The sequence below is a fragment of the Phasianus colchicus genome, chromosome 1, assembly GCF_987193195.1.
Source record: "Phasianus colchicus chromosome 1, bPhaCol1.hap1.1, whole genome shotgun sequence".
NCBI lineage: Eukaryota > Metazoa > Chordata > Aves > Galliformes > Phasianidae > Phasianus > Phasianus colchicus.
Window position 1 is genome coordinate 93,139,162 of NC_143436.1, and position 22,574 is coordinate 93,161,735.

The following is a 22,574-nucleotide window of genomic DNA, read 5'->3' on the forward strand; positions in this document are numbered from 1 at the left end:
TCAAGCATCACTCAGCTTCTTATCTAAAGTTATATCAGCAGTTTTCCTGCACTGCTGCTGCTAATGATCTCTGTGTGCCTATTCTCCCATGCAGCTCAGATTCTTCAAAAAGCTTGTGGAGTTCTGGTACAGACAGACTTTCTAAATAGATTGGAAAACAATGAGAAAGATAAAATATTGTACAGTTAGCATTAGTACTATTGTGCTTTTCTGTTTAGAAAAGAAACAATAAGAAGGCATATGTAATCAGTTGTTATCCATATATATCTCTCAGAGCTTAGTAGTCAGAGGGTTTTGTGCTTCTGGAAAGCGCCTAATGGAACTATCCTCTAAGAACTGTTACACTCCTTCTTCTGACCCTCTCTCTCGTTCTGCCTCTGCAGTGCTATGTGAGTTTAATACACTATGAAAATGTAGTAATTCTTATTTGATTTGAATTTGCTGTGTGACTGACTCAGCCCACTGGGCTCTCCTTTCTCCCTAAAGGAATGTTTAATGCAGATACTAGATTTCCTTACAGAGAAGAAAAACTTGCAAAATCATTTCTTTTAACTTGTGTTCTGAAACTCTAGGACATGTGGCATGTCATTATTGACCAATTGAGATTGTTTACTGTCTGTTTTACTCTGTTGTTTGAGGACCTAGAAAGTATAGGCTCAGATAGGTTCTAAAACTAGTAGATCTCATTGCGTGCCTTCTGACCAACAGGTCATCATTCAGAATGTCCACCACCATTTCTTGCTGTTAGAACAAATCAAAACAAAAGAGATTGACGGGAGAATATGGAGTTCTCTGTCTTGCTTACATCCTCAGTGTTGTTGTCTGCACACTGTCAGTGTCTGAGAAATATTAATCTATACTGAGCCACAACAGGAAGGGAGGGTGGGAGAGCTGAGGGTCTATATCAGTAATTTTGATGTGCACGGCAACAGACTGAAATTTGAGCCCCAATTCCAGCTCTGATACTTCTTTTCTGCTTGTGAAATACAGTAACCCTATGCCTGTCTACGATTTACAAAATAGGGTTATTCTTCCATCACTAGGATGCTGTTAGGAGTGACTGAGTTTTGTAAATTGCTGTCTTAAAGATACAATACTAACTACAAAGATTCTAGTAAGAATTAATATGATCCATATTTCATTGTCCATCTTTGAGCTACCTGTTCTTGGCCATCTTTAACAATACTGGTTTTTACTTACTAAATAAATACCTGCATAAAAACGCTGTTGTTTTTTGTTGTTGTTGTTCTTTTTTAAAAGAAACTTTTTTACTTATTCTAATTGTAATGCCATTAAAAAAAAAAAAAAATCGAAGTACAGCAGGCAGCTAAACTCAGTTACACCTTGTGGAAGTGTGTCAGTGGTTAAAAAAGAAAAAATAAGGTCTGTAATTCTGTAATTTATTCATAGTGAACCTGCCATAGGACTGCTAACTGGTATTGTCAGGGAAATTATAATCAAAATACACAATGCACTACAACTCTTCTTTTTTATCATGGCTTCATATATCTTAAGAAGAGAGAGGTATTTTTCAGTTGAGGTCCCTCATTTAATGGTGCATTACTGCACTGGTTACAAACTGTGCTGCTAAAGGTGTTCCATGCCGTAGGAAATGTCATGAAAATAAACGCAAATAATGTAATGGACATAAAACCTGGTCTGTTAACAAGCAGAGAAGAGAACATATTGACTTGAAAGAGAGAAAAATCTGTTTCACTCTGAATTCCATATAGCAAGAGTACTGCCTGATTGTTTAAGAGAGATAATGTGTAGCTGGCACTTGCACCATATGAATTATTAGCTTGAGAGAGCCCTTAGAGGGCTGACTTTTGCAGAAAACATTCTATTTGATTTCTTTTATTTCTTCCTTTTCTTCAGACATACTATAGATATTGATTACAAAGCATAGTGAAGTACCTTCAGGATTGGAATGGCTGCTGATTTCAAAGGAGAATATGACAAATGAGGGTTGGGCTTATCGATTTTTGTTCGGATGAAACTTGTGTCCTTAATCTCAACTCATTTATGAAAATTCCTTATTCAGCTTCTCTCTCCTTCTTGTTGTATGTCCAGGAGTGAATTTTTTGTCTGCTTTGACATATTTTATTTTTATATATTTAATCTTATAAAATAACTGAATAATCTGACATCTTCAAAGGTATTTGCCTGGTAAGACTTGCGAACTATTTCAAAGGAAATTTAAACCCAGTTCCATGCAGGCAAGATGCAGGTTAAAAATTGTTTCTAAGGCAGGGAAACTACAAATTCTCACTGAGTTCTTGGATAGCTGCTAGGAGACATAACGTACTGTTGTAATTCACAGCAGTCATGAAGCTTCCTTTATGCTTTCTCTGATTCTGTACCAAACTTTGTAGCCATATTTAAAGTAGTCTTCTCATCCCAGAAGAATTACTTCTAAAATATTTTTACAATTTTCAGATTAGTGAAATGAAAAATAAAATCTTTTACCAAATGAATCAATATTAATGATAAAACCCTTTAAATTAATAATTGAATTAATAAAGATAGTTCTTAGAAGAGCGCTTTTTGATCAACTTATTTTGATTAATAATTTTCATTATGAATTTCTGTAATTTTTTGAAACAGAAACTTTTCCATTTAAGAACTAAAAAGTTATATTTTGCAAAATATCAGATTGAAACATTGCAAATATTCAATTTTTTTCATAGATTTTTTGGTCAAAAAAATTTGAAACTTATCTTTTCCTGCAAGTAGTTTTGAGTTTGCTTTTTTAATAGAAAAAAAATCATGTCCAAAAAGCCCTTGGCAATTCGCTAGTTGCATAGCAGATGGCTTTGACACTCAGGACAAGATTTTTCACCACTACAACTATCAGACATAATAGCCAAAATAAAAAGAGCAAAGCAGCAACAAGTTAAAAAATGCTGCTGAGCCCATGAGGCTTCTCATGTTGAGAAAAAAAAAATAATAATAATCTCTTGCTAAAATTCCTTTCAAGTAATCCTAGTGGACATTTACCAAGCTGATGTTATTGAACAGAACCACTTTATTCCATGGTGCCAGATAATTGAGCCTTTTACTTCAATTCCAGTCCTCCCTTCTGTCATGCCTTCAGTATTCCTGTACATTTACAAAACTCCAAATTACTGTCCTTCCTTCTGGTACTTTGGTGTAACTAAAGCAATTAAAATACAAGCTTTGCAAAATCCTTTCTAAATTGTTCACCATTTGTCACAGGAGAGTATGAAGATCTGCATTAAAGTAACAAAAAGTGCACCTAAATGCATACTCAAGCTGGCCAGCTAGTCAGTCTCCCCATTATCCCATTCACTACTATCTTACATCTGGATTCCCTGAGAAACAAAAGTGCTATTTTGTAGACCTTCTGATTGAATGAAAGCGCACCTAGGTTAATAGTTGTTAATGATCTTTTCTGTTAGTCCTTGAAGAACTTATGGTGATATTCCGGTTTCAAACAGAAGGGTAAGAGCAGCAGTGGCATTTGCAGTTTGATCAAATATTTATAACAGTAAGCAGGTTAGAATACCAAAGGCAAAACAGAAATTATTTGCTACTGAATAGTCTATTGCAACTGTTTGGGGATAATACTATCAAAGTACAAGCAGTGTTCTGAGATAAGTTTACTCATTATCTTGTTTCTTATTATGGAATTGTAAAAAGTTAAAATCAAATCCCTCCACTTAACTAAATGGAGGTAAATTTAGTGTTAGCTAAGCTAAGTACTTTGTAAACACTTAGTGAACACCTATAAATACGCTTAGCTTTCATTTCCCATGGTGATATCAACCAAATAAACAAGTGCTAATGAAGTCCACAATCTAGCAATAGTTGCTGTTTAAATTGTGAAGTTGATTAGTCAATTTCCTTTTATTACATCCTCTACTTACAGCAAAATTTTACTGTTGTTTAATTTCATAATGCATATTCTTGGTTTCAAAACACTTGGTAAGATTTTTTTTATCTTTAATATTAAATATTCCCAATATTACGTTCCCAATTCCCACAGTTCCCACAGTTTGCCCTTCTTTGCTGTAGATTTTGTTCAGATTATCCCATTCAGCGTCACTTTGTATTGAGCTCATTGCACCTACTGACATGCAATGACATCCTTTGATTTTGTCCTATCAGTGACGCTTTTTTTTACCCCAGACTTCTTGCTTTTAAACTTTAGTTTAAAGCTTCAGCCACTCTTCTTAAAAGGAATTCCCAGACATTCTTTGTGAAGACTCTATTAAAAGCGACACTTATCCTTGTATTTTCTTTATTCTGTCAATTTTCCCAAAGGTCTAATGACTGAAAGTATGGGAAATGACTTGAGCTGTATTTGGTGCTATAACCTTTCAGTTCTATCAACAGCGATTATGTGTTGTAAGATATTTGTTTTGATCTCATGCAGTAATACAAGAATGCATGTAAGGCTTTGAAGTAGACTGACTACTCCTGTTTCACTTTAAATAACATGTATTTTATGACAAGGTGAGAAAAGGAATGTGTGGCTTCCATAAGGCAAGTCTCTGGAGTGCTCAATTAGCTTCTTTTTGCATGTCTTACAGTAAGACATATCAGTTTTATACCATTAAAACACATGCTATTAAAACTGAGCAGACAATGAACTCTATTGTTTTCTCTAGTTCTCTAGTTATCTACAGCTTTTTCTGTGGAGCAAGAAATAACAGTCACTTCATTGACACCTGGCTCTTAGCTTCTACTTCTACTATACACAAATACCTTTACTGTTGCAGAGCTAGAATTTGTCTTGATTATCTCCACAAAATCAGAGAATCATAGGGGTGGAAGGGACCTCTGGGGATCATATAGTCCAGCCTTCTGCTGAAACAGTTCTCGACAGCAGGGTGCACAGGACAGCACCCAGGAGGCTCTTGAACATCTCAGAGGAGTCGACTTCACCACCTTTCTGGTGACAGCACTCTGTCACTCTCACATGTAAAGCAGTTTTCCTCGTGTTGAGAAGGAAATTCCTATTTCCATTTCTGCTCATTGATTCTTCTGTTTCTGTGATTCTATGATTCTGTCTCATTCAAGACATTCAGGATTCATGATTTTGTTTTATAGTAGGATTTTGGAAGTTCAGGTTATCTACTGTTTTTTCAAGTGTCACATGCAGGCAGACTGATAAAGGAGATAAATATCTATGAAATTCCCTACCCAACTTGCCCTTTTGTCAAGATTCCCAGAGCATACGTCTTGTGACATTGTTTTCATATACATAACATATCTTCAGGAAACAAACTTTGTTTATTTTCAAAAATTGGATAAACACAAAAGAAATAGGTAGGAAGAGGACCTAGGAAATTTGGCTTTTGTTAGAATATGCTAATTTATTCAAAGGTTATGTTCAACATCTGTTAATTACACTCTTCCACTTCTGTGATGTCTCTGTTTTGAAGCAAAAGACAAGCTATGAAGTGGATGTTTTTTTTTTAAATCCCTCCACTCTTCCTGAGTCTTACTGAGTAATAAACCCTGTTTTATTTTGTAATGGAAGGTGACAGAGCCTAATAAAATACAGACTTTGTGACAATATTCATTCTCATCCTATAATATCAGGCAGTTATAATTTTCTGAAGTGGGACTTCCAATCAATCCTTTCTCTTCTGTATTTGCTTTATATCTAATCACACTCGTACAGGATAGAGCTCTCTTATTTTCATTCATTCTGTAGTTAACCTTTAAGGAAAACTAGTTCCCACGTCACTTAATGCAGTTTATAACAAATTATATCCTCCAGATAAATGTAGGTCTTTTTATGACTCTTTTTTCGTTTCAGCAATTTTGATTCCAAAATGGCTGGGGTATCAAATTTGATTTTGCTATGGAAATACCCTGCACTGATAAGTGCTTTGACACATTCTTATAAACATTGCTTTTGATTTATTGAATTGTGACCCATTGAAACCTGACCTGCAGACATCCAGAGAATATTTGGTATGGGATTTAAATAACTTCCTAGTTGCTCCAAGATCAAAGTAAAGTTGTGACTTCCATACAAACTTAACTAGTAAATGTGTAAAGTCAATACAAGATGTGCTTTCTTCAAAGGCCCTTTCTTACACAGAACATCAGTTGAAGTAAGCTTTGGGTTTCCTCTCACTACACAAGAATCCTGATTTGCTGAAACTGTTGACCTTTGGCTGTCCAAACAGTGATGTAGGTGATTAGTTTCATGTAAACAATAAAGCCATTTAAATAAATCATATGGAAGTGCTTTTCTGGGCAAAATAGCAGTAAGTACATTTTTAAATGCTTTCTACAACTGAAAGCCAGATATTCTGGTATTGTTATGGCATTTCTGTACATAGATGTGTTACTACCACATCCATCTCAAATATCTACAGAAAGGTATTTTGTCATCATTACAATTAAAATCTAACCATCATTACATTATTTCCTCATAGCATGCTCATTTAGATCACAAAGACTTGATATCACAGTTCAGTTTCAAAGTCTCAGTTAAGCAGGGTAAACTGTGCACTGTAGGGCAGATGATTAGACTGTTGCAGTCCCCATGATCTCGGGGTAGTGGCACCAATGAATGTTGTCACTCATGAACTTGAATATCCTATCCTTTATTTTTATTGAGAAGAGAAGTATCTAGTTCTATGGGCTGTGCAAGTCTTGGGTATTTTTGTGTTCTAGTTTTATTAATCACTACAAATAACATAGAGCTATTAAAAAGGACAATTTTTAAGACAACTATTGAAGGTTAATTTTAAAAATAAGTTGTTAATGCTCATTAGTGCAAACTGTTCCTTAAGCATTGTGAATGACCTAATATTTTTTTTTACTTAAGGTGAATTTGGGGAAGTATGCAGTGGACGTCTGAAGACACCAGGAAAAAGAGAGATACCTGTTGCAATTAAAACTCTAAAAGGTGGTTATATGGACAGGCAAAGAAGAGATTTCCTGAGAGAAGCTAGTATAATGGGTCAGTTTGATCACCCAAATATAATTCGTCTTGAAGGAGTTGTTACGAAAAGTAAGTTACTATAAATAGCTTTTCCTTGGTTTTCCCATTCTGTATCTTCTAGTATCAATATCAAGAATTCTACATTTGATACAGGTTGCAATATTCAGAAAATATGTAAATCCTAATGACATCAGGTACTGCATAGTTTGAGAGCACAGTGAGAAATACGCAACCTATCTGTTTCCAATTAGAAATGTGTTGGTTATTTGTTTTGGCTTGGTTTGATTTTTTTATCTAAAAATCCTCCTCGTTCAAATAAAATTGTTACAGTTCTATATGAAACAGCATTGCAGAGTTTGCCAGTGGGCAAATGGAATTCAGTAGAGAAAACCATAAATGTAACTGAGTTGACAATGAGGTCAATTCAACCAGTAGTGTTTGTAAGATAGCTAGCAGCCGTATTCTTCCTTTCCCACAAACACTCACTCTTTCTTCAGTTGAATTTTGCTCATTTTGGTACCAGAAGAGATCAAATTTGTATTTTAAAGAAATAAAAATGCAAACTATTTCAAACTTATTGCACACTTTCAAATGATTTACTAAAATTCCAGAATAATGTTTGAAAATGTCACTGCAATTGCCAAAAGGCTAACAGTCTTCTTTGATGTCTAGCATTTTTATCTGGGCTTTAATTTTTTTATGAAATACTGAAAAACGTAAGTATTATATGAAGGTCTTATTAACGTTCAAGTAATTTTTTTAAATCTGACTTTTTGCTGTATTTTATGCTAAAGCTTATAAGACATTTTCTTCTTGTAATTAATCATTGCCTCAACCCAGCTATCCTGTTTGCTGATTTGGAATGCTTTCATATATTTCTCTTTTAAAATATTGCAGAACATGTCAAGAGGAAATTTTTGTGTGTGTAAGACAATGATGCCCTCTTACCTTCACAGTAGTTACAAAGAATACAATTATTTCTTATTTTCACTTTGTTATAGTATCTAAAGTTATGTTTGAAAAACACAACGTACTAGAGCACAAAGGAAATTGTATCTCCTGAACTCCTGTCCCTGGAATGGAAATTCAGTAGAGTTAAGGGATGACCTTGTGAAAATCTGTCTCTCTCTGGTTCTAAATTAAGATGAAGAAGATCAATTTGTTCTTCTTCACACAGTATTGCAAGAATAAATTCATTATGGTTTAGGAATGCATGGTTATTAGACTAACAAAATCCATTATGTTGCTTGCTTCTGGAAAGATATGGCTTAGTCTCCATTGCTCTTCTGTCAGTAGCTGTTCTGCTGACAGCAAACAAGAACACAAGTTAATGCTGACTGAGCAGCACTGGATATCTTTGTTGGGATGCGTAAATACATAGGAGCTGAACTGAATTTTGCTCCTTGATTCAAAATGAGAAATATAACGTCAATTAGAATTTCACCAGCCATCACTAGTTTCACACATGTGACCAGAATCTGTATGGTAAATGTAGCAATGTGTCTCATCTCTGAAAAATTCTAATGGCCTTAATTTATGAACATTGTTTAAATCCAATTAGTCGGTGCACACAGACTACAGAATAATGTACTTGGCAATGGCATGGTTGTTTAATCTCTGCCACATTTATCAATTTTCTTTCTGCCTCATCATCAGTCCAGAGAGAAATGCAAATTGCATTAAGAAAACAGAAACAAACAGATAAATCAATGCTCCAGTGTTGGCCTGTTTGTTACTGTTCTACAGGAAAAATGGGTATGGACAACCTTAAGTCAAGAAGTCATCATTAGTAGTTGTGTTTTTCTCTCTGGGTTCAACACACTCTATTATTTTTGGGGGGGTATTTGCTTTGATGTAGCATAACAATACAGATGTAAGATGTAACTGTTATATTGAACTCTCAGATATAAAAGAAAAACTTTGAAAGCAAATGTGGTTTAGGTAGGGCAGGTTTAAAACAACAATTATACAACAATAAGTATAGAGTGAAAAGAATACACAAGGTATCAAATTTCACCCTAAGAGCTGAAAAGTGCAAATTATATAAAATGTGAAGTACTAATTTGTGCAGTACTTCTTTGCTGCAAAGAACAAGTTAGGAGGCAAGCTGAGCAATGGGCACATGCACTCTATTACGCTTGTCTTTTGCTTTAATACTGCTCCACTTGTGGTATTTAGAGAATGACATGTCCTTAGCTGGGAGCAAAGCAATACCTCTCTAAATGCTGATTTTAAGACTCTAAAAGCAAACTAGGGACAGAAGTTTCCAATGACTAAAAGGGATGCTATAAAAGTCAGACAGAACCTTGTCCTAGACAAATTATTTATGCAATGACAGCATGATTAAAAGTTGTTTTGTGTTAAGACTGAGATTAATAATAGCAAAAACTCTTTAAGTGATGTGCATTACAGTTCCACTAACCTATAAAGGCATATTGGATGCAGTAACTTTGATTAATAGAAGTGTAATGCTGTTCTTAGCACATGCTTTCCTCTTTATAACTGTTAGTCATTAACTTCTAGCTGCTGCTAATATATACTGCATCAGTTTGTAAGCAGTACCTTCCATTACAATGTCATTGACTATTGAACAAAAAAGAAAAAGGATTTGATTGTGATAAACAGAAATGCTCTACCAAATCAATAGCTATTGACTGGGGCAATAACGAATTTGTCTGTTCATTACAAACGTGAGCTCTTATCCAGTGCTACCAGCTCAGCAAATGTGAACTTTTAAAAGATACTGTTTCCAAAATTGCTGTGGAATATGTACTATGTACAGAAAAAAAATGCTAAAGTAAGCTTTCTCAAAAGTAAATCTTCAACAGAATTTTAATCCTCTTTTCTAATTGAATTCGTCCTAACTGAGATCCCTAATTGCAGAGAAACATTGCTGTAGTGCAAGCTCTTGGCTAACAGAGTTCATTTCAAGGACGATTTGCCAGGCCAAGGCAAACACTCTGTAGCACAGAATCTGGATCAAGTAGTTCACTCATTTTTACTAATCAGAAACAACAAAGGAATCTTTATTCCTCTTTGTTTTGTTTTACCAGCTCCGCTCCTTTCATGGTTTGCCATTAAGGGACACTAATTGCCTTGCAAATTGATTGGAGATGCTTGTGCACATTACAAAAGCATTCATGTTTCTCTTTCAAATCATATCAGTAAATCGGTAATTTTAGGAGCTCTTCTTAAGTGTCCCATGGTATGTTCCACCAAGCTGTGCATCACTGTCCAATACTGCTACACTTTCATAGACAAATAGAAGAAAAATAAAATTTCATTTTCCAGTGCAAATACTTGTAACCAATGCTGATACCTGGGCTATAGAGAAATAAGATGCATCTTCCATATCTACACAGTGTTGAAGTTTGTGTTGCAGACTTCCCATGAAAAGTTTGTGTAGTAAATACAAGCTATGTTTGCAGCAAAAATCTGCCAGTATAACTACAGCAAAAGACAAATGAAAAAAATAATCTCTGATTATTGTCACTGTGCTGAAAGAACTCATTGGTGTAGATAGAGCCAGCCAAACAGGAATCTGTGGAGAGTTGACCTTGATTTCACCCTATACAATAGTTCAAAGCATAACCTTGTCAGTTCTGTGTAATTCTGTGTCAGAACAAAGTATAAATCCATGCAAGTTCTTTATTGTAGTCATAATCTCAGTTTGCTCCTCTCCATCCCAGACTTTACCCCAAATAACTCGCAATTGTTAACATTCATTTCTGAAGAATTGTTTTGGCTTTCAAACTTTACATAATGAAGAATTCATACACATCACTTTGACAAGTAGCATCTTTTTAAGGCATTAATTTTCTATAGTAATATTATGTATATTATTACTCTTCAGGTGAGTTTTCAAAATTAGCCCTTCAAAAAGGAGCAGGACTGAAGGTAACTCCTAGATTTTTGGTTCTGAGTAAGCTTACATCCCCATAACATTGAGTCTGGCTTTGGAGTGATATTTTCATCTCCTTAGTTATCTTCTGACTGTTTTGCTTCAGTGATGTCTAAATTGTGATTGCTATTGCAGTTCTGAAATCTTTTGTCAGTCATTTGACAGATTAAATTCAAAGTTTTAATCATAGAGCTTCTCTTTAAATTACTGTGTATAATGTGTTTAGCAGAAGGGTCTTGAGGTCCATGTACCTTGTTCTTATCCATGAGAAAGGAAAAGTGCAGCATGATCCTATTTCACTGTAATTTACAACTCTTCATATCCAACTTGTTCTTCATATTTCAGAGGAGTGAGAGAAACCAAGTAATTTTTTTAAAACATTTTTTTAGTCTTTTTTTTTCCCTTAGTGCAGTAAAATCTATTATTGTTCCTTTCTCCAACATATTAGCTGTCTGAGACTCTTAAAAAGACCTCAGATTTCATTTTGAAAGATGACATATTTTACAGTATGTGTTTATTACAAAAGGCATTGTACATTTGACTGTTGTGCAAAAGGATTGAGGAAAATTCATGGCAGTGTTTGTAACTTTCTTACATTGGTCGTGAATTTGTACATCCAGGAAGCATTACTGTGTTCAGTTTGTTGACAGCTTAGCATTTAAGCTGAGACTATTTGAAGATGGCTATATCATGATATATTGCAAAATTTGATTAGGATTATTCAAGAGAATGTCACCGACTTCTGAAAAGTCTAAACTTCAGAATGAGCAGAAAATATACAGTGTTAGTAAGTTCCACATTAACATTATTGCCTTGGTTACAAACTACAGTGTAAGCAATTTTGGTACATCAGTTAGACGTCACTGGCATCTCCAGGCATGGATGTGTGTGTTGGAGGTCAAAACAGCCTCAGATCCATCCCTTGAAACCAGGTCTCGCACTGAGAGGCACTTACACTTGCCTTATGCAGCAGATAAGCCCAGCAGGGTGTCAAGGCTTTGTTCACCCCTGAATGTCTTCCATTGTGCATGTGGACTGTACAGTATGATACAGAGTGATAGTGAGAGCATAGCTGTATAGTATTAGCCAGTGAGCTTTGTATGGCATTAGACTTAGAGCTGAATTTGTCTGATCAAGAATATCATAGCTGTGCCCGTAGTGATACACAAAACAGCAGAATTTCAATTGTGTTGTAAATCATTCTGTAAGTGGAACTGCAAATTTAAATTTGGCTCGCTGCCTTTTTTTTTCTTTCTCTCCTGTTCCATAGATAATTAACATAACACATTACTGAGTTCAGTACTTCTGTGGTCAGTGAATAAATACAAAAGCCATAACAATCACCATCACTATTAGCTATACTTACTAGATCAATTTATTAAAATATAATCCAGAATAGTGTTGAATATTAGAGCTGTGAACACAACTGCTGTAAGAGAGACAAAGCTAAATATCCACAGCCTTTTTGCAAAATAGGCTACCATTCAGGAACTTCTAGTCAAAATACATAATCAACATTGATTGCACTAAGCTATTTTTACACCTGCACACATGCATGTAGATATTTCAAAAAATGCACACAAGCTACCATGCATTCCATCTGATGAAGGTTGCTACCAAGAATACACAACAGTTGATTCTCTTAGATGACACATACTTAGGGGAAATTAGCCCTTAAACCTATGGAAAATCAAACTTTTCTTACTACAGTCTGAGAATTTTTTTTACAGGGTCATTATGATTTCCCACAGTTGAAATCAGTCACTTTTCTATGTTCTGCTTTTCTGTTTTGCAGCAAGCAAGCTATATATTATAGTTGTCAGCTCCGCTGTAGCATCTTGGATGTTACAGGATGATAAGCAACGAAGAAAAAGTATGTTGCCAAATAGTCATACAGCTAACATCTTGTTAGCAGCAGCTTAATGTGGCCATTATATGGTATCTTACACAATTAAACTTTTACAATTCCACTTTTATAGGTTATGTCTGAGAAACAAGATTTTAATGTCTTCAGGACCCTTTGCTTTCATATGTCTACATTCAGTCACCTGTCTTTCAAGGATATTTAGATGTTTTGATGTGATATATTGTTCTAGCAGAAAAAGAGGTTACAAAAATGATGCCAAGCAACAGCCTTAAAAAGAAAAAATCTTGCAGATAAGAAATGGCCAGATATTTTGTCTGTTTAAGGAAAAGCACAATCATCAATTTACATCATTAACATTGTGATTATGGTGATCCTTACCTTCTGCTAGCAAGCGGGAAATAATTAAATATGTAAATCAAATTTAAGTATGTGTGGTATTCAGAAGCAACCACTGTTGGGTTTTATTTTGATTTATTGTTACCCTCTCAGATATACTTCTGTGGTCATTGACTGCTGTCTCCATTGATCAGCTTTGTCTTCTCAGAATTTGCTTTGCCTGGTGCAGCAAGTCATAATGCATTCTGAGCCTAATCTCCAAGAGCTCTTCCATTTCAGTGTCTTTCTCAGATTTTAAAACATATGCTTAGTTCCAGTATCACATGTCATTAAGGGAAAAACAGAATAGTGATGAAAGCCTTGGGCCATGCTGTTTGTATCTTTTCAGGGTGACAGCAAACCAACTGAAGATGGCTTCCCAGCTGTTACCCTAGCTGTGCAGTTATTCATCAAAAGTGGAAATCGTAATACTCTGTCCCAACTATGACCAGTCTGGGATATGCATTCATAACATTACAGAAACTCTTCTATCTGAGAGACCTATTTGACTCAAGCAGAAATTACACTGGTGTGGTGTTTGTTCTTGACAAATGCATGCAGGTAGTTATTTACTACATTGTCACTTTCCAAGTATTTGCAATCATTCTGATTTTTTTTTTCAGTTCTTAGAAGTTAGTTTGACTGAGTCCTCTGTATCTCCTTTTTAAAGCATTGCATTGTCGTAAACTTCATGAGGCATCACTTGATCAAGTAAAATTGAGACTGGTTTAAGTCTTGGAATTTATAGCTGTCTTATTATGAAAACATATGCAGACCAACAGTAAAGGAATGAATTAGAAATCAAATTGCTATTACCACATGCAAATGTTGTAGGTATGATCTGTTTCATCTTTTCAGTTCATTCTATCTACAGAATATAGCCAGGACTTCGTTCTATCCTTCAGGGATCATCATAGCTTAGCTGTATGCCAGTAGAGGATACTTAATTCAGTTATTATCTGGTCTACTTGATTAGAAAAATAGAAAAGCTAAAACACTTCAAAGACATACAGCTATATTCATTGCAATAACTGATTAAAATTGACCTACAAAAACCTTTATTTCTTACAACTTCAGCTTTGCAAATACAGCCAAGACCTTTGAATGCTGATACAAATTCCTCTCAAATACAGCTTCCTCGAAGGTACCAACATAGTTGGAAGATACAATTGCAAAATCTTCTGCCCTGCTCAATCATGTGCTCTTTGAAAAGGACAGAAAAGCAGGCAGCAATTTTTCTATCTTATCTGAAAGTCAAGAGACTTTTAATTGTTTCATGTTCTACTGAATCCAAACTGATATTGCTGAAATAATTGGAGCAACGTTGGTTTTAAAACTGGTGACAAAGAAGAAGCACACACTGAGCTTTTAGTTTTAAAAGATGGTATGTTTTTTCTTCCTTCCTTCGTCTGTCAACCAGGAAATGAAAAGTGGTCTCCACCTCACTACAGATATATTAAGTGGAGATGCCATTGACATTTGGACTCAAAGCAGTTCGAAGACTTCCAGCCTCAGAGACTAGGTACTCATTATAGCAGCTCAAAAGATATTTTTCTTAAAGACTTTGGGAGTGTCATGAAACATCCTGAGTCATGTCTCATTTTTAAGCTGTTTTCTGTATAGTTTTGTTCAAGCTTTTGTTAATTGTTCACTGATGTTTTTCTGTGTGCAAATTCAAATAGTGTCTTATGAAATGTAACATAATAAAATCCTTCATGTTAAGGCTATACAATAGATCTGTGTTCCAGAATGGAGCTGTTGAGTTTGCGGCTGCAAACTGTAAAATCAAGCATGATTGGTAAAAATACTAAAAAATGAAATGGATAATGTTCTTAAATTGCCAAGAGAGACTGAACAGACTAAGTGGTATGATTGGAGAGAATACTGAGAAAATCAGAAAATAGCAAAACAATGAATTACTGTAGAAACACTAGGAATTCAGTAGTTGATTTTAATTTGGAGCACATTAACTACAGGGTATGGATGATAAGGCAGTTGAATTAGTGCAGACTCTAGCAATCAAAACCAAATCAACATTAGAACCTCTGTGCTTTTCACTGCCAGGAAAAAAATTATTTTATTTTCATAGAATCACAGAATCACAGCATGGTTTGGGTTGGAAGGGACCTTTAAGATATCTAGTTCCAACCCACTGTTATAGGCAGGGACACCTTCCACTAGACCAGGTTGCTCAAAGCCCCATCCAGGCTCACCTTGAATGCCTCTAGGGAGGGGGTATCCGCTACTTCCCTGGGCAACCTGTTCCACTGTCTCACCACCTTCACAGTAAAGAATTTCTTCCTAATATCTAATTTAAATCTACCCTCTTCCAGTTTAAAGCCATTTCCATTTGTCCTGTCACTACATACACTTATAAGAAGTTATAATCAATGGATCCTTGGTGTTGAAAGGGACAATTAAAGGTCATCTATTTCAGCTCCCCTGTAATGAACAGGAACATCCACAGCTAGATCAGGTTGCTCATAGTCTGGTATGGCTTGGCCTTGAATGTCTCCAAAGACAAGGCTTCCACCGCATCTCTGGGTAGCCTGTTCCTCACTACCTTCACTGTAAAAGATTTTTTTTTTTTTGATTTCTTATCCAAATCTATCCTGTGTAAGTTTGAAACTATTTCTCCTTGTCCTAGCATTGCAGAACCTACTAAAGAGGCTGTCTCCTTCCTTTCTTTAGCTCTCCTTTAGATATTCAAAGGCCACTATCATGTCACCTTGAAGCCTTATCTTCTCCAGGCTGAACAGCCCCAGCTCTCTAAGCCTGTCCTCATGGGAAAGGTGTTCCATTCTTTGGATCATTTTTTGTGGCCCTTCTCTGGAAGTGCTCCAACAGGTCTACATCTCTCCTGTACTGAACACTCCACATCTGGACACAGTACTCCAGGTGAGGCCTCACCAGAGCAGAATAGAGGAGCAGGATCACCTCCCTCAACCTGTTGGTCTGCCTTTCAAAGCAACGCAGGATACAGCTGACTTTCTGGGCTGTGAGGACTCATGTGAGGGCCCATGCTGGCTCATGTCCAGCTTCCCATCCACAAGTACCCCCAGATCTTTTTTGGCAGGGCTGTGCTCAATCCTTTCATCCCCCAGCTTGTATTGTATTGGTATGAAGGTTGCCTTGATCCAGGTACAAGACCTTTCACTTAGCTTTGGACAGCTGCTCAGGCCTGTCTAGGTCCCTCTGGATGGTATCCCATCCCTTAGGCGTGTCAACTGCACCACACAGCTTGATGTGATCCACAGACTTGCTGAGAGTGCACTCAACCCCACTGTCAATGTCATTGATGAAGATTATTAAAGAGTACTGATCCCAGTACTGATCCCTGCAGGACGTCACTTGTCACTCTTCTCCATCCATACACTGAGCCATTGACCACCACTCTCTGAACTCAATCCTGCAGTCAGTCAGTTCTTCATCCATTGAGTAGTCCACTCATCAAATGTATGTCTTTCCATTTTGGAGAGAGGGAGGTTGTGAGGTACCATGTCAAAGGCCTTACTGAAGTCCAGATAACTGACATCAGTGGGTCTTCCCTTGTCCATTCAGGCAGTGGCACAATCATAAAAGGCCACTAGGTTGGTCAAGCAGGATTTGCCCTTGGTGAAGCCATGCTGGTTCCCCCATAACACCACCTTGCCTTCCATGTGCCTTAGCATAGCATAGCTCCATGGTCTTTCCAAGCACAGAAATGAGACTGACAAGTCTGTAGTCCCCCAGGTAATCCTTTTTACCTTTCTTAAAAATGAGTGTGATGTTACCTTTTTTCTAGTCACCTGGGACTTTCCCTGACTGCAGTGACTTTTCAAATATCATTGAGAATGGCTTGGTGACTACACCAGCTAATTCCCTTAGGAATCTGGGATGCATCTCATCAGGATCCATAGACTTCAGTTTCCTTGGGTCATGAATCTGATCTTCCTTTACAGTGGAAGGGATGTTGTTTCCCCAGTTCCCTCCTTCCAAACCATTCGAGGGCTGAGTGATGCAGTTATCAGAGAAGACCAGGGCAAAAAAGTTGTTGAGTACCTCACTGTTTTCCTGTATGTTGTTACCAGCTTACCTGTGTCATTCTTTAGAGGGGTACAACCCTCTTGGATTTTCCTTTTCTGGTTGAGGTATCCATAGAAGCCTTTCTTCTTCTTGGCACTCCTTACCAAGTTTAGTTCAAGTTGAGCCTTGGCTTTTCTGACCCCATCCTGACTTATTTCTTCTTGACACAGAAATATAGATTGGAATTTTCCTACTACAGAGCAGCATAAGATTTTAAAATTTAACACATCATTGTGGAAGAATATCTATCTGTTACGTACCTGCCTAATTTAAATAGTGATTATATCATCAGAAAGTAGAAAATGGTAGTCCTTATATAAAATTATGGTACTGTCTGGGGGAACTTGAGGAAAGTACCAGGGAAGAAGAGGATATTCTAAATACTGTTTAGAATATTTCGTTTCTATGGCCCATGGTGTAATGTAGTCAGGCCTAATGCCTTGTTGCATCAGAATATACTTATGTACCTTCCATTCTTTTGTCCCACCATTAGTCTCTTAGTTTCTAGCGGTAGTTCCTGTTGACCAGTCACTTGAAGAATGGAAGTCACAATAAAGCTATTGAAGGCTGCAGTAACATAAGATTTTCTACCAGATAGACTGTCAAAGGGAAACGTATCTCTACATTTTTGTGAATTACTGTAGACTCTTGATAATAAGCTAAGAAATGTATGTGGCTCAGGGTATAAATTTTATCATAACAGGTTTTGCCATCATGTTGTTCCATGATCTTTTGTGTTAAGATCCTTACACTAAGACTGAGTTTTTGTGGGAGAAATCTAGATTAGATATCAAAATAGTAGAGATAATTTGATATTTCTGTACAACGGGGAGTGCTGGATGTCTAATAGCCAAGAGCACAGCTTCCCTTTGAAGTGCCAAGATGAAAAATGAAAGATGAAAGACATAATCATGGTAATTGTTAGGTCCACATTGTTTAAAATACATACAGTCACCTCTCTCACTGTCTTCCCTAAATTCAAACTTACTTGACTGTATCAAACTAATAATGTATCCCTGCTGCTTTTCATTTGATACAACATTATTCTCAATGTATTATCTTCATGCTGCCCGGAGTTTGCCTAGGACTGAAGAGTTCTTCACCATCACAGTTTGGTTTTCTTTGATTTTTTGGGTGAGCTCACTGCCTTAAGTGTGTGGAGAGAATACTGTAGGAATTGCAAGATTCTTGTAAGATACATGCTTGGAAATACAGTATAGAATACAGAAGGTTATTGAAGCCATAAAGATTACAACTAAATAACTTAACAATGCTCTAACTTTATTATGGAAGAGCTTTCAAATGTAGTGAATGTTGTAAGGAGCATTTATTTTCTCTAGTCTGGTGGAATTTTGGCGTCAAAGGATGGATATGTATATCTTAGTACTTCTGTATGCTGTAGAAGTATGCATAAACTTATATATCTTGTAAGTTTTCTTAAAGTAAATAGGTACAAGGTGGCAACTAGATTTTTTTTTTTTTTTTTTTTTTTTGCTTAAGTAACTTTTAAAAATTAATGTAAACATAAATACCTGTGAAAATAGATCATATTTATCTGTACTTTCTCATATGGCATAGGCTGACAATCTTTATGGACATTCTAGGATCAACTTTCAACCGTGTTATACTGTTGTGTTCTTGTCATAGCTATCTTGAGTTGAAGCCTTCACAGAAGAAACAAAAGGACACATTTTGTAAATATTCCCTGATTCACCTAATGCACGAAGTTCAATAGGTTATTTTGTATGCTTGAGCTTGGACTGACTGAATGAATGTTTGTTTGAGCCTTTAAAACTCTTGCTGAAAAGCTGTACTTCTTCTCCGGTTCACGTATCTTTAAAAGTTACATTCATTTGTGTGGATATGAATAAGGAATGGAATAATACAATTTTTCTTTTTCTGTGTTGCTTGGACCTATCAGTTGACTTTGCTCAGTTTGTGATGAGACAAGACATGCAAGGGCAACACAGGTGATCAGTTATGCAGGACAGGCTAATAATTAAGGACAAGGTAAGGTCCTTACATTTACCTGAACTAGAGTAAGAAAGAGCCTTGTGATCAATATCTCATCACAATAAGATAGAGACACCGTCATATCTAGGGAACTGGTAGCTCTGATAGTGGATGTCCAGGTCTCAGGCATGTTCTGTCTCATAAACCTCTGTCTCAATTTGTATTGTAGTCTTTACAACAGTTTAAAGAACTCATGTCTAAATTTCTAATGGAAGGCAACAAGACTGAGATATCTTTAATAGCAGCTTCATATGAAGAAAAAGAATTAAAATATGGATTGATAATCTCTTATAAAACATCTGATATAAAATTTAACAGAAACATGAGGAAAATAAATTGGGTATTTACAGTATGCTCACCTTTCTAATGCAAGGATTGCTATAAACAACTGTAGTTCTAGTACTTATACTGATGCAGAAATTCTTGAGAAATACCAGCTTGTTGTAGCAAGCAGAAGGTAGATCAGTCTATGTAGACTCATCCAAATACAACAATCTGAGCAACTCCAATTGAGACATGCTTTCCAAGCAGAGATTAATTCTGCGGTATATAGAGCTAAAACCTACTGAAAATGACAATTTTCAGTAATTAGCAGGAAATCTTTGAGATGTGGAAGTGGAACAGTCATATTATGCAATGAAAATCTGTTCAGATTCATTTGATTTATAGGCTGCTGAGATGTGACATGTGCTGTCTGTGTTCTGCTCTGGAGAACAAGCAAGAACTTTAATGACAGAGGTTTGCACTGAGCAACACATCCTCATTTTACTTCCTCATGTTGCTCGGCTTCGCAGCTCTAGCCAAAGCAGATAAATTGTTTCTTGCATCCACAATTCTTCTAGAATCATTGATAAAATCTACACAAATACCATCATTTTGATATAATGTTAATCTGTAAGCTCCTTATTCAGAATCTGTTCACTCAGCCCATCACTACGTTCTTTGTATATTCCTGACCCCCCAAATTCCTTTCCTTACCTTGCAGTGAATCTCACTGTACCCATTTCACAATCTATAATTATCTTTCTGATTCTTAATACATATGCGATTCAGGTTCCATATGAATAAATAATTTAGATGCAAACTGCCTGGGATACATTCCAGATTCTTGATGTTTTGGTTGGAAATACAGTTTGCATGAAATATTGCTTCTTAAATCTTACAGGTCTTCACAGATAGATACAGCCTTGTCACTGTTTATAAATCAGTAGTGGGAGGAAAGACTGTTGAGGAGGAAGTCAAATGAAAGAGAGATGCCATGTGGAAAAAACCCATATTTTTTAAACACCATAATTAGTTGCTGTGAGTTTGCAGAGGATTCATTTTTAGTATGTTCTCTTCTTATTACAAGCACAAAACACTAATGGTAATCCCGTAAACACATTTTAAAATGGAAATATATTCTGACATTCCCAAATTGATTCATGACTACATCAGTTCGTAGATATTGTCATTTTTCTACTAAACTTTAACAAGGTAGTTTCTACCGAATAAAATTTGAAAGTAAGTAAGTTAAGCTGATAATGAAGTAGAAATGTGAAATAAACTACCATACAGTTGCTAGAATTCACATAATTGATTTCCTTTCTTCCTGAAACAACAGAAGCGTATTATTCTTCCTAGAATAACTTACCCGCTTTGGAGAAGAGTCTCCACTTTTCCCTTTTTCTACTTTCTTTCCAATTGTAGGTGAGTACATTCTTCAACATCCAGACATTGTTTCTTTGCTGTTTTAGATAACATTTGCAATTTACTTTCAATTTTCAGTGAAAGTCTTTAGAAGCAAAGAATATGACTTTTTTTTACCTATTTAAATGCTGACTGCCCAGTGTTCATCCTGCCAGAATCACTGTTGCCATAACTAGCATAACAAAAATCAGATTACAGAGGTGCTATTTAATGGCATTCATCCTTCTACACCAAGTGAGCACTGAGATTGAGTTGTCCTCTGAATGCATAATATCCGCAACGAGATCATTAACAAGCAGAAATTGTCTTTGGTCACTAACATTTTCCAACAATGCAACCAGAACTGCCCATGCATATGCCAAAGTTCATCAGATAGAGACAGAAGCAGCCTACAGCTTGTCTTCTGACACAGTTTATCAGCTGTGTGCTGGGATAACTTCTTTGAGCCTTGAAAGGTTTTTCTGAGATTTTTTAATCTAACATATAGATTTGTAAATACTGAATCTATAATTCTATATAGTACACTTCCTTAACACCAATGAACATGTTGGCATCACTGGTTTAAAGGAGTCAGTGTTTGTGATGTAAAGAAAAATCAAATCTTGGTACTTAATTTCAGCAGTATTAGTGAAATATGAATTGCTTAATCATATGATCATGAATAGTGAATGGAATTATAAATTGACATGATCATTATCACGTTCTTTTTATAATCTATGTTTGAGTAACAGAATATATATCTACTTTTTTTGTCAATTGACTCTTTGGAAATTCAGGCCTAAGTGCTTTTTCATAACTGAAAGCAGTGTGTCCTCAATTGCTTTCTAAAAGTGGAGAGTGTTTATCTCCTACTCCTTGTTCACACTTACAGCCTAGAAAAGCAGAAAAGTAGATGATCAGAATTTTAATTGCAGAATTGCAGAATGTTAGCAAGTTGAATCAATACATCTATCCTTACATGTTATGCATGAGAAGCTATTTTACTCATCGCTTTAAAACCTACTGCACTTTTAAAACATGAAGCTAATAATTATAATCTTTATAATCTTTCTTTTCATGGAAATGCCATTAAAAAGAACTGAAAATCTAAAACTTCTTAACAATCCTATTTATAAGATCTCCTCAGCATATCCCATGAGAGGTTCCTGTCTTGAATGATGAAAAATTCCATAGCTTAGGAACTCTCAGGTTTTAATGAGGATCTTTCCTTCCAAAATTATGGAAACAAAGTGGTCAAAAGAAGACTGAAATGAAAATCATAATATAGAATGATGCATACAAAATGATTCACAAAGGTTCGGGCTTAAATTGCAGGCTATGTTTTCTACATCTTGAAAGATCCAGTTCTGAAGTATTTTGCTTCCAGCTAATTTGATGATACATGCATGGCCATGAAATCCAAATGCACAGCATGCAGAGCGTAGAACAGCATTCTGAGTTTGTACATATCTATAAGTATATAAGGATTTCACAGCTCTTGTTTAGGATTGTACAAAAGCTCTTTTCAGTTTAAGCACTGACTAAAAAATACTTACTAAATAGACAGTTTAAACTTAGATTGTTTTATCCTGTAAAAGAAGCACATTATTTCCAGTTACTATTCCATTAACACTGCAAAGATGATCCAAGACCACAGTTGTTATTCCTGTTAAAAGCCTTAATCATATTAATGTTACCATACCAGTCTTCTCAGCGACCCGAACATCAGTGTGCATTGACATTTGACATATCGC

The 22,574-nt window shown here is 35.9% G+C and overlaps 1 protein-coding gene across 8 annotated transcripts in view; it reads left to right on the plus strand.

The window, feature by feature from the left end:
• EPHA6 (EPH receptor A6) overlaps positions 1-22,574 on the plus strand; it is a 515,780-nt gene that overhangs the window by 374,601 nt on the left and 118,605 nt on the right. For all 8 annotated transcript variants that reach the window (XM_090152397.1, XM_090152418.1, XM_090152412.1 and 5 more), the window contains one exon: positions 6,815-7,000. In XM_090152397.1, the coding sequence (XP_090008523.1) occupies positions 6,815-7,000 (186 nt within the window). The remainder of the gene's footprint in view (positions 1-6,814; positions 7,001-22,574) is intronic.